Below are 14,232 nucleotides of genomic sequence, written 5' to 3'. Positions count from 1 at the left end.
GATGTGTAATTAAAACAGATGCAAGTTTATTTGATATAAAACCTACAGTCCGCGAGTAAAATCCTTGGGCAATTGCCACACGAGAAGAAGGGATAATACGTCAGTTTCATCAAATCCCTGATAATGACAGAAGAAGCGAACTACGAACTTGTGATAGAGGACACTGTGAACAGTGGGCTTCACGCTATGGTGCTGGCTCTCGGGTACAAGGTCGGAATCGTTGACGCTATGGATTGCCTGTCAAAACCTTGTACAGCGGCAGAGATCAGTGAGGAGGCTAATTTGAATTTAAGGTACTGATATCCTAAATGTAATAATATCCGATCTTTTAATATGTCATTTACTTTACTCTTTTTGACTTCGCAAAACGAATCTGTATGTTCTTTTCTGTCATGGCATTGTTTGAAGGTACAAATACCTGTAATCGATGTCCATGGATGTTACTACAGAAGGAAAATATATCAACACAATAACACCGAAAGAAAGACTGAGATGACAATGAATTTAAATTTTAATTATGATGTCACCCTCAGATAGCTGGACTGCAAATTATATCATCTCTGCATCGTGGGTTATGGTTATCGCATATTTTTGTCAAATGAAATAAATTTTACAGCTTCAATTGACACTGTGCAGTGATACTATTGGAAATCACGCTAAATTACATTATACATGTGCATGCAGCTCAACAACATATGATTGCATTCATTTTAAAGCTAATAACTTGTATATTTGTATTCTAGATTTATTCTCCTAATTTTCTTGACATTTACAAATAGTTGCTGATTTTCAGCTTGACATGGATTTGTTATTTTACAATACAAATATTGGGCGCCTTTGCGACATATATATGTAACATGTAAACAATATACCTATTTCTTTAACTACGTACTGGTACATGTATTTAGGTATTCGAATATAAAAGTAAAATAAAAGTTCCCATCAACCTCTGTATCTAGCGTGTCTTCAACTGTAGATGTGTGATATATTGATTATTTACATGAAATGGCTGATAATATTAGACAACTGTTACACTATGTGATGGTCTCTTGCAACGATTAATATGTCTACCTTTTTAATTGATTGGTGAATTGAAGGATACGAGGTTTTGCAATATTGCGGAGGCTTAAGGTATAGTTTATGAATTATGTTAGATATATACAATTCACACAGTTAATTCTAGAGCTAAATGAAACAAGTGTTAGTGAGGAAGTATGACAACTTCACCGGAAACTATGAACAGAGCAAAACCATTTAAATCTGTACATACAATATATGAATGTTGTAGCGAGTAATGCCCTCCTTAACAAAATAATTCTTTCATTACATTGATTGTAACTTGTACTTATCGTGTATCTTCTTCAAAGTCAATTCCCCACTATCTTCACTTCTCCGTCGCGTGTAAATGTACTGAAAATGCATTTGATGATCCTTTTATCATACCTCATCAGAATTATATATATTTTATTGATATCTAATGCATAAAACTATCACAGGCTGTGCAACTTAATTCATACAGTAATCATAATTGCTTATACATTATAATTGTATATAAATATGTTTTATAATACAAGAAATCGACCATTTCATTCGAAACTCATTATCGTGAAATATGTCAGCAAAAGTATTTTTCTCGTTTCCTTTAATTCTGAAGCACAATAGGTGGACAAATATGCTCCCTTAAGATATTTCATCGCCATTTATTATCTGTAAGACAAACAACTTATACTGTGTTATTTTTAAATTAATAGATATGTTGAAGAATGGCTTATGTGCATGTCTGCTAAATGCATCATACATTATGAAAACGGGAAATACAGAATGCCGACTTCAAATCGGATTCGGAAAGCTGTGCATACCTCCGCTGTTTTGCCAATGTTTGCAGATTGCTTCTCAAAACTCGAGACAGCCATGAAGAATAAAAACACCAACACAGGTGAGTTGTACTGCAGCGTTTATGATAGTCTCTCCGAATCATGCAATACAACCTATCATATGGTCAAATGCTGTCTGATATATTTCATATCGATTGTTAGGTCGTTCTTGACACACTGATTTTCACTAAGGATTACACCGTTTACCTGATCAAGGGCTCACGGCGGGTGTGACTGGTCGACAGGGGATGTTTGCACCTCTAAAGCGCCTAATACGACCTCTGGTATGCCCAGGGGTCAGTGTTTGCCGAACTCTTTATTTTGCATTCCTTAGATGAGTTATGAGATTGATCACTGTTCCTTATTTTCACCTATGAAAACAAAAGTACGCACCATATATATAATTCAGTCTGTGGATATGCGGGTTAGAATAGGTCGTCAGTACCCCTTGCTTATTGTAAGACGCGACTGAATGTTCGTAATGATGTGACTCTTACGACACGCAAGGGGTACTGAGGACCTATTCTAACCCATATCCTCACGAGACAAGATTTTCAGATCTGAGAATTTATTTTGGAAGGTGGTCATAGGATAAACTACTTATTTTCAATAATGAACTTTTCTTCGATGAACTGCTGCATAACTGTTGTTTTTCTAAACTTATCCGAGGTTCCACTACTTTTGGTGCAAAACACTGATTTTTTCTATATATACTTTCGTACCAATTTTAATCCAGTGCTGGAAAAGTGACACGCAAGACTATAAAATGAACACAGTAAAATAATCTGAAGAAAACGTATAATACCCGGTCTGTCATATGAGCCTTGTTGTCAGTTAACATGATATACTCTTGTAAACCACGACTTGTCTCTATCTTACTCACGCAGGAATGATCTGCGTTGTACTGATGACGACTTTGTGACGTCATCATTGTTTTGTGGCGTTGAGATTTAAAAACATTGTTTTTTGTATTACGTTTGCTCTACGGTAACTATTATAGTTAATTATTCATCTTATTTCTAGCATTTTTGCATGCAGAAAAAAATTACGGGCTGAATGTGAATCCAAATATCCCCTCTATACACATGTAGTAAACGACGTTCTTTTGATGTTCGTTACATATGCTGTTTTCTACTACTGATTCGGTGTTTTTTCTTGTTTGTTATTAGGGTATCAATATCCGACTATGGAACTGGAATGGCTTGGGAAGTACAGTGAATTAAGCCATATTAATCAATCGTGGATTCTGGATAACATACAACCAGTAATATCTCAGTATAAAATGGAAACCAGAAGTAAGTATTCGTATGGCTTATGGTGTGCTTGTATTACTGTAAAGCTGATGTGGATGTGTTGATTGTATATACGTAAAGAATAAAATACGATCACTATCGAAATCCGCCCTTCAAAACATTTCAATTCTAAAACAGTAGGTTAAGTCGATTCCTCTATGAAATAAAAGAGGACTACACAACCAAAGTATTGGATATTTTACACGCTGTTGGTAAGGTTCTTAATTGCGATGTCATGAATGTCTTTTACTTCATTACCCAGGATTTTCTAATTATCCTCGCATTAAATTAATTTGTCGATATGCATAAAATTGCAAATCCAAATTTCGCATATTTCATTATGTGTATCTGTTCATGTTGTACTTCACAACGGTGATAGTAAAGTTATGTATATTAATAGTATCTTCAATCAAACTAGTTGTATGCAATTTTTCATACTCAGTGGATTAAAGAGCCAATGCTATGTTGGCATATGTGTTACAGAAGAATTCAGCAGGCAAAGTAAGGTCGTAGTAAGGTCTTAAAGTCTGATTTTCACGGACCTACTTCTTTTTCTTCTATAGAGATCAAACAGGTTGTTTAACACAACATTATCGCTAAAAGTGTCATTAATAATAAATTCATTTTTTAACTTTTTAAATCAACAGAGTCGCCTACATGTGTTCTTGACTTTGGTTGTGGTTATGGAAAACTTGGGAAGGAATTGGCCGACTGTTGTCCTCAGTTTGACATATATGGCACAGACATTGACGCAGACGCAATTCAGTACTGCAATGCTTCGTCGATACACCCTAATATACATTTTGCCGTATTTGATGATGACATTAAATCTCGCTGGTCGGAAAAATTTGACATTGTCATTTTGATGGAGGTATTGCATGACCTACCAAATCCTGTTGAAGTTCTCTCGCAAGTAGATAGTATTCTAAAACCAAGTGGATATATCGTAGCATTTGACCCCAATGTGTCATCAAACATGTCCGAAAATATTGGTCAAAAGGCTCCGCAGAATCATCTACCGTACAGCGTATTTTTCTGCTTACCGAATAGTTTGTCGAAAAAGCCTGCCGTGGGACACGGGGCTAGTTGGGGAATCGAAGACAGAAAACAATTTCTTACAGACAATGGATATAGCTTCGTACATATCGAAGACAAAGACCGATCTGTAGATACGCACCATTACAGGATTGTTTTCAGAAAGTGAACTAATGTATTACGTTTTAATTTGTACCTGCAAAATATATTTCCCTAATTAAATGATATACCAATTCCTTATTACTTTGCAATATACATGTATAATGGATCACATATGTTAAGATTATACGGTGCCAATTTTGATTCACCAGATGCGCATTTCGACAAATAATGTCTCTTCAGTGATGCTCAAACCGAAATTTTGGAAATTCAAAAAAACAATAAAAGGAAAGCTAGAGTGCCAAAAACTGGAGCTAAATTCGTATAACTATACATTATTGTAACATTTTGTAAAACACATTTTTCTATTCAAATGAACTTCTTATTGATTAATATTTTGCAATACACTGTATATAGTGGAAGGTGACGATAAGGAACAGTTACACGTATCAATCTCATAAATCCTATATGTAATACAAAATAGATAGTTGGGCAGACACGGACCCCTGAACACACCAGACGTGGGATCAGGTGCCGTGGAGGAGTAACATCCCCTGACGACCGCTCACACCCGCCGTGAACCCTGTATCTTGATCAGTCAAACGGAGTTATCCGTAGTCAGGATTAATGTGCCAATCGTCAACAATCCAAAAGATTACTTTGTTAAATACCACTCTGCATTGAAATTCTTTGAAGACGAAAACGTATACATGATTTTGTTTTTGGAAACATGGCTCTTAGGACCTACACGTTTACTGTTATTTCGGATTTCAAAAATTTCGGTTGAGCATCACTGAAGAGACATTATTTGTCGAAATGTGCATCTGCGCCCCTATTCACAAAACATCTTACGACTAAGCTGAAAAAATAATCCCGTCTGATAACCAAATCCGATCAGAAGGCCATAAGTATGTATTAAAGTTTTATAAGCCATGGATGTACTTTACATATTTATTGAGAAAATCTACAAGAAATGAAAAATAAGAAAATTACAGTGTTCATAAATTTTTATCTTAGTCGTAGGATATTTTGTGAATGGGTGCCCTGGTGCATTAAAATTGGTCCCGTATAAGCTTTACATGTTCAATAAATGTTATCTATATTCGTTGTATGTCACGGCTGATCTCATTGTTAATCTAGGCGGCATTGAACTTCGTGCACTCTCGCTACTATATATTCATCAAAACAATTCCTGTAATGCTTATCAATATATACGGAAGATAATTCTACAGAATATTTCATCAGCTTCAAATTTGGCAGAAAGATTTGCTGAAAATAGAAACAAATACAGACAGCATCGATTTTCTTATGTTCCGGGATTTGAGGGCATAATCACTGTGATATCGCATAACATGTACCCAGTCGGTGCCGCACTAAGTTATGTGAAGTCTCTGATGTGATATTTTCAATTACATGATCGGTGCCATGTCCATCCTTTTAAAAGTGGAGCAGCGATAATTAGGGAATTGGAGGTGCACACCTTAGCATAAGGACATCATAAATTTATCAAAGCAGTTGCCTATAGCGTTGCATTGGGGACGATAATCGTTGATATCGGATGATTAAATATCATCGACAACTGTTAAAGCTGAAATTCAACGTTTTTCAGTGTGTTGTCAATGACGTATATTATTTAAATTAAACAAATAAATTCATATATAAGTTCAAAACATTTAGACGCATTGAGGTTGTAAAAATTCATTAGTTCAGTACCTGAATATAGGTTAAAACGTCCGTTACTCCTGCGTGATATTCATTGTGATTTAGATTGCACTGATTCTTTTCAAATTGATGGATAAATACACGTGTGTCAATCAACTTTGATTTTGGTTTTGCAATTGTGCATATTGAATATAGAGTGGTGTTTTCATGTTATTACACAAGAGGTGCAGAACAAAGAGATATCCGAAGTGGACCCACATGACACTCCTTTGCCCTCAAGTGCTAATCACTAAATGCCATAAAAAGACATATTTTGCCGGCATTTTCACCGGGGAGGTTCATCCACCGTAACATCTAGATCCGCGCCTGCTCATCATGAGAGATGACAAATGTGTATAACACAAATATCTTATCATTAAAGGGTCGTGTGTAATCGTAAGCTTGCGAAATATCATTTTCGTCACACATTGGATATGGTGGTTCGTCTTTTAGTATTTTTCGGTAAGTAACCTTTCTATCATAAATATTCTAGCTTTTGTAGCAATGGATAATATTTACCAATAATGTGTTAGGTATGAACTCATGTACTTTCCATGTACATATGCATTAGTTTTGATTTCGTTTGTTTGTTTTACGTACCTTTGAGAATACTTCACTCAAATAGAGACGTCACCAGTTGCAGGTAAAGTACACCAAATATAGACCTATCGTTAGCGATTGGGTCATGTTTCACAATAGAACGTACGACTAACACTAAAAATATTGCAATGTAGACAGTTTTAAAACTTCTCAAATTAATAAATGTTGTAAAAACATTCTTACAAAATTAGATAACCGAATTATTCTTATTCACATTAAAATCACATTTCAATTAATTGCGAGAATAAAATAAACTCCAGAGGGAAATCTTTGTCTTACTCTTTTAATTTCTTTTTTTAAAACGTGGATAGTGTAACAGTGAGGGTTTTTTAACTTGCGAATGTCTGCCCCGACACGGGACTTTTTAAAGGCCATATTCAAAAGACTCTTCATTCTCATCTCTGATTTTCGAGCGTTTGGCGAAGTAGCAATCACTACCCATGTTTACGTTTTAGGTTTGACGCTGCCGTGGCACGAGCGAGGCTGAAACTCACAACTTCCGATTTATGACGTAAATGCTCTACCAATGAGCTACCGTGACGTACATGTACACGTGTGTGTGCAGGAATACTATCTCTGTCCTAATACCTAGTCGAATATTATATGATATTGTACTTTTCAGTTAAATGATGATACTGACGAAAAAATGATACTAATTGTATTGTTATTTGATTTGAGAATTTAAAACAACGAAACTGGTAAACTTCCGCCAGAGGTCGTTTGCATATTCTACGGAACGAAATCTGGACAACCATCATTTTGGCGTGTTATTCATTGTTAATTCATTTCGTGCTGGAAATCACCCTAAATAATTAGAGATACGTATGAATTTGAATAATGCCATGTTTATATAATGCATCTATTCATTGATATATGTACATGTATCTATCCTGTTGCTGTACATTGTATGTATTAGTCAGTAGCTCAAGTGGACATTTCGTTTCGTAACCGCGAGGTCGTGAGTTGGAGCGCCGCTTATACCATGACCGCGCCACACCTGAGACGTAAACATAGACTTGTAGTGATTGATCCTTCGCTAAACTCTCGGCGAGAAGTGAGAATCACGGGTCTTTCGGATCTTTTAAAAACAAAACAACGAATGTCCCGTGCCATGACAGGCGATGTCAAAATATTAGAGATCCTCCACTGCTAGAGCCATGAATAAGCTTAGGTCTAAAGTTACAGCTGGTGACTTCTTAATATGAGTGGGAAATCCTGGAGGTAAAACAACTAACCAACCAACACTTTATGATCTATGAGACACATTTGTAATGTACATTACATAACACCTTGATACTTAAGGCCTTGTGGTCGCTGCATTTGGAGGATTGTGTAGGAATCCCTGGGTCAACTCTGGTGCCTCCTGTTACCTGTTCGTCACTCACATGAAGGAAAGCTGGGCTGAATCTGTGGTAAGGCCCTACAGGGTGTGGTAATTTAAACAGTCATAGAAAGAAAGTCATGATAACCCCCCCTCCCAATAACGAAAAGTAAACAATGTGATAAAAAGACCATTGACATGGACCACAATACTCAGTTGAGGCAATTTAGAAAATGTGTAAATGAGTATACTGTAAGTTTAACAATAGAAAGATTTTTGATAAAAAGTTATACATGCATAGTTTAACATTTCTATTTTATCTAAATATTATCAATTGTTTTATCCCTTACACATGTATTTCAATTTTGTAGTTCATAGTAGAAAAATGAAGCCCTGTAACTAACTGGAGTGCTGTGGATTAATGAATTCGGTTGATATATTTTATCCCAAACAAAACATTGCCTTTATAAAAAGGTCTATCTCATTTAACCGCAATGCTTGTGTATAGATTTAGTTTCTCGACCAAAAATGGATTAATACCCCCATAAACAGACTTAATATTCCATCTGAAATTATAAGACAATGAGATGTAATTTTATGCAATAATAGAAACTTGCAATACCCCTACGCTGTTCATATAAACTCTGAATTCCGATATGATGACTTGTTTGCGTATTTTACGTGCAAAAATGCCGATTAAAACATTCTGTACTGTAATACTAGAAAGCATATGCTTGTATTAATGTACTGTATAAACTGATTTGCGTTGCTTATATTGAATTTATACAAATCGACAATCGAAAAAACAGGTTTATACTATTGGATCATAAGAACATGTAGAGTTTCATTGCAAAATTGTCACACTGTAGATCTATAAGCACTACAACGCCAATTCGTTTTGGTATTCGTTTTATGATTCCTCAATTTTGAAATTACATGTACATGTATATTTCCAAAGGAATTAACAATACAAGAAGCCTCAGGTTTAAACTGTTTAAACTTTATTTTCTCACCCAAAAACTAGCTGCTGACTTAATTTGTTGCTGTTCTTTTCAGTCAATGTGTACTGAACTTGGAGGATATCTTGTGGAGATCCAATCACAGCAGGAGAACAATTTCCTCATAGATTACGCCACCAATCATCTACACAGTTAGTATCTGCTCTAATACAAGAACAACAGTGAATTGTCAAATTTTCGGGACAACCTGTCCCTTCCTTAGGACGATAAAATGTTTACACAGAAAAGAAAACTAAATAGGAAAACAAACTAACACTACAACTAAACTGCAAAAGCTGATAACAAACAAAATGTCTAAATATTAAAATATTGAGCGTAATATGTGACAATAGAAAAGTATGTTCTAATCGAGCTTCAAGACTGAACTGAACTAATAAGGCCTACACTGGATAAAGTCAAAAACAAAGAACGAGTTAATTAAGCGGTAAACTAAAGGGTATGTTAACATATTATAATGACGGCTTATAATGGATATTTCGTATCTGGAGGTGTAATGTTAAATGACTAATGTTGAACTGTGATGAAAATAATATGAAAAGATTGAATAGAATAATAAATCAATACAATTTGATATTGGAATACAGCAAAAAAATAATAATAATAATACCCCCCCCCCCAAAAAAAAAAAAAAAAAAAAACCGAGACAAACATAATTAGGGGGACTGAGTAAGGATACTATAGATACTGAATAATAATGAATACACAATGAATAAAAAAGATGTAAAACGGACTGCTAAAGATGATGCTGTAACAAAAATTAGCGGGCAAAAAAAATGTAAAACAAACAGAACAACACCGAGTAATAACTAGGTGAAGCTAGGCCACATTCATTCTGGTGAAGTCATTGGGTTTGTTCATGCCATTGGGACAGAATATATTCAGTCTAGGTATCCAGATATACCTATTATATCTGTATATGTTTATATATCTATCTGTCTATATATATATATATACCTACCTATATTTATATATGTAAAATGTAAAACTTATACGGTACCAATTTTGATGCACCAGATGCGCATTTCGACAAATAATGTCTCTTCAGTGATGCTCAACCGAAATGTTTGACATCCGAAATAACAATAAACTTTAAGAGCTATTTTGGGAAAAAAAGAATACCAGAAGACCGATTGATATCACAATGTATACCTTACCCAATTGACTTTGCGTTCTACAGCTACCCGACGTTATTATGATGTCACAATGAACGTTTACTTTTCAACGTTACCATGTAACTATGAAAAAAATCAAGATAAAATGGCCATATAGTCGTAAGGCGAAAGTACTAGCAGGAACTGATCGTTGATTATTATGATTCTTTTAAACTCGTTCTTTGCACATATATAACTATGTATGTGTGTGTGTATGGTTTGTATATATTCAACTCATCAGTACAGTCATGATAATCAGTATGTGTTGTAAATGAACTGTGTTATCAACCCACTATAGTTTCAACAGCATTAAAGCTATTTGCAATATTTAGCTTCATTTCTGGTTCTTTCTAATTTCATAACAGTTCACGCAGGCGGTCCTGCAGGAAATGGCAGCTTTTGGATAGGGGGAACTGACATGTTGGTTGAGGGTAATTGGTTCTGGCTTTCAACAAACCAAAAATTTACCTTCACTGACTGGTATGCTACTTCACACGAACCCAATGGAGGGATAAATGAAAATTGTGCTCATCTTGGATCGCATCTACATTTCCACTGGAACGACGCTGAATGTCACACACTGTACAATTTCATCTGTGAGACCGAGTAATGCCATGTCTAGTTTTATAGCACTGTGTTCCATTATGTCGCAATACTTCGCTTAATGTGGTCACGTATAGCATGTGATAGCAGACCACGATGCTTGTGAATTCTAAATCCATTTACTTTTGCTGTATCCATTAGCATATAAACTGTAAGTCTTTGGATGGGGAGAATATTTGCCATATCAAGTGACTTTTGGCTAGACCCACATTGTTTCTTTGCTCACAATGAAAATCACTGGGGAAATATGCAATATCCGGGGGAAAAATTCATCATTTTGGCTGCTAAGAAGTAGCAGATTTATCTTATCAAAGTCTAACAGGAGTATACGGAAATATACCTGGGTTGGACCGAAGTTACTCTGGGTGGATTTCAGTACATGCTGCAAAATTACTTTGATGAATTACATTCAAGTCCTTTTACTATTTATTAAAAAAGCAAGATATTCTTATAAATTAAAGAGATATATATTTTCTTAAAGAGACATCGATTTAAAATGACAGAGACATCTTTATTTCATTAGATATATCTCTAAAACGAGATATCTCTCTCATTTTGAGAAATATCTTTTTCACTTACAGATATAGCTCTTGTACTCTAGAAATATATCTTTTAGTAATTTTCTTCATTTAAAGAGATATCTCTGTACGAATTTCCTCTACATCAAAGATATATCTTATATAAAGAGATAGCTATTGAAAATGAGAGATATTTTAGTTGTAAGAGATATTTCTCGAAAAAAGAGATACCTCTTTCATTTAGAGAGATGGAAGGTGAATATAACGAACAGTGATTAATCTCATAACTCCTATAAACAATACAAATTAGACAGTTGGGCAAACAGGGACCCCTGTATATACCAGAGGTGGGATCAGGTGCCTAGGAGGAGTAAGCATCTCCTGTCGACCGGTCACACCTGTCGTGTGCCCCATATCCTGATCAGGTAAACGGAGTTATCCGCAGTCAAAATCAGTGTGCCAAGAACGGCTTAACAATCGGTATGAAACAGGTCAGACAACATTTGACCCAGTGATAGGTTGTATTTAAAGAGATATCTCTCTAAAAATAATATATACTGTAGAATCATTAAAATTCGTGTTGGCACAATTTTCGTGGAATTCGTGGGTACCCCTCACCCACGAATTTACATCCTCAACGAATAAAGAATCATAATTACATTCCAGAGTTATCTTTTTTACAAATATATAAATCCATCAAATTACGTCCCCACGAACCCGAACAAAATTCAGCAATCCACGAAAATTGGCCACCACGAATTTAAATGATTCTACACTAGCTCTTTAAGTGAAAGATATATCTTATTTTTCGAAAATTAATTAGAAATACACTCTGGTGAGGTTCAGCCGTTTTGTCATTGGAAAATCATGACATGGAAACGAACACATTTGTTGTCAAGTTGCACAATTTGCATGAAATTTAGAGATTTGAACATTAGAGAGGAGTAGAGTGGGGTTAAGTTAGGTTAGAGGAGATTTCAATAGACAGTTGAATGGTATGTAGTATGACTTTCAACTGAATACTCCCAATAGTTCAATAATCCTGACTCCTGTTCTTGTTTCTTTTATGCAGATCTCTTGGCGGCGGTCCGGACGTCGTCGGATAATTTCAATTTCAATCTACAACTTCTACAGAACGGGTGATTTTCGTGGCACCATATTTGTATAATATTGTAAGTGCTAAAATAAAATGTACTATGCGCTTACAATGTAACCAAGAAGTTTTGTTTTACCCTGATGATGTTACCAGTTTACAACAATGGAATTCACCATTTGGTAAAATATTTGACCTATATGCACTTGTTCATTTGTTGCATGTGTATGTGGGAAAAATGGTCCCACAACTAATATGTAAGATACTTTCGACTAAAATTTGTCTTCAAATTAAATATATATTGAAACACAGCGTAGTCTAGTACATGTAGGAATAAATCTCAGTGTCATACATAATTATCTACCGTTATCAATGCTTAGTCAATTCCCAATCGGAGTATCTACCACTCATTAAGTTTTGACCACTTATTACGATATCAAAAGATAGTATGATACCCTTTTCTTTCCTTTGTGCTTGCTGAAGGTCCCAATACAATGGAATTGACATGAAAGCGGTGTATGGTAATTCCATTGACCATCGGCAAATGTGCGCACGACAATTCCAATGCGACAAGCTAACCTGATATTTTCTCAGGTCACGGAATACCTTTTTCCCAACTTACCGAATCAAGCACACAGGAGTGCCGAATCAACCACTCATCCCATTTAAAACATTCCAAACAATGATAATGAAACAATTATTTTGTCTAGCATTACTGTAAACCAAATTTTATTCGCGTGCGAGATTCGCACGAACCTCATCGATGCGAATATTTCTCGTTGCAAACCAGTCCTTGAATGTCATAAGCTGGGGAAAGGTTCAATCACGACAATTACTCGTCGCAAACCACACAGCGGGGTTAAGGTGTCCCGGGTAAAATAACAAGCAATAACAGCATATTCATATAAAAGTAAAATTCTTTCAAGCGTCTCATATTTTTAGTAAAAATCGTTTGTCAATACATTAACAAACATCGTATCACGTGGGGAAATCCTTTGCTTACCTATTACGTCGTCATACAAGTGACGTAGAGCTATTTTTATCCGCTAGACTTTTAGTTGTTTATCACCTCGTTCCAGGTGAAAGATGCACTCAAACCATTTGCAGCTTGGGCTTGATATGTCGACATTAATATAGTAAATTTAAAGAGTGATACGGATCGGTACAATATCCTCTCAAATATAGCAATTTCCACAATCTCAACTCAAATGTTGGGCATTTTCCACATTCACATCCAAATCGTATCTAAAGGAGGCAAAATATTGTACCTTCCGTATCAAAATCCTAAATCTGCAACTAGTTACCTTTCTGAATATGCCTAGGTCGAAATAAAATATCGTCATCTTTCACCTGTAACGAGTCGATATGTACATGCGTTGGTTTTCTTTATTCTAAATGACTATACACATCGGGGGCGATATCAAGGTCACAAGTCTTTCGTTCACATATTATATATAAATATATGAGACATATATTATTGAAGAAATTTAGGGGGGGGGATCATCTGACAAACAGATTAAAACACATACAGCTTGAACACTAGATAACGGCAATAAATAGCGAGAAAATATTATGACATTTTACCCGTGATACAACTATATACCTGTACGTCGTGACGTACTTTTATATTGTGACGTCATATAGTATGAAGTGCACCGAGGTACATTTTATGATGATTATTTTAACTTTACTCGGGACACCTTAACCCTGCTGCGCAAAGTAGCCGCAATTAAATGTTGGTTTACACTATATCACGTATTTCAATATCTATTATTAATACAAACACACTTTGAAATCCTGCGCACCCCAGCATCATCAAACACAGGAGTTCCAAATTCAGCTACTGCAGACCGCTGTGTATGACCATCAATGTGTTTAACCAAAGATTCTACCTAAACAAATGAGGACGTATCCTGCCAGCGACGA

At 35.4% G+C, this 14,232-nt stretch overlaps 2 protein-coding genes across 2 annotated transcripts; both read left to right on the top strand.

Annotated features, from left to right (window-relative positions):
- LOC130053178 (uncharacterized) lies at positions 1 to 5,402 on the top strand. Its single transcript, XM_056159857.1, has 4 exons — positions 1 to 293; positions 1,752 to 1,936; positions 3,044 to 3,169; positions 3,814 to 5,402. Exons 1-4 carry the CDS (start codon positions 124 to 126, stop codon positions 4,368 to 4,370), a joined length of 1,038 nt encoding a protein of 345 aa, XP_056015832.1. The 5' UTR covers positions 1 to 123; the 3' UTR covers positions 4,371 to 5,402.
- Positions 5,403 to 6,256: 854 nt separating this feature from the next.
- LOC125677393 (perlucin-like protein) lies at positions 6,257 to 12,426 on the top strand. The gene is made up of 5 exons (XM_048915438.2): positions 6,257 to 6,463; positions 7,904 to 8,013; positions 8,979 to 9,072; positions 10,458 to 10,698; positions 12,286 to 12,426. The coding sequence occupies exons 1-5, from the start codon at positions 6,436 to 6,438 to the stop codon at positions 12,317 to 12,319; spliced, it is 507 nt and encodes a 168-aa protein (XP_048771395.2). The 5' UTR covers positions 6,257 to 6,435; the 3' UTR covers positions 12,320 to 12,426.
- The last annotated feature ends 1,806 nt before the right edge of the window (positions 12,427 to 14,232 follow it).

The sequence above is a fragment of the Ostrea edulis genome, chromosome 3 (assembly GCF_947568905.1).
Source record: "Ostrea edulis chromosome 3, xbOstEdul1.1, whole genome shotgun sequence".
Taxonomy (NCBI): Eukaryota; Metazoa; Mollusca; class Bivalvia; order Ostreida; family Ostreidae; genus Ostrea; species Ostrea edulis.
The sequence above is the reverse complement of the archived record's forward strand: the minus strand, read 5'-3'. Positions and strand labels throughout refer to the sequence as shown.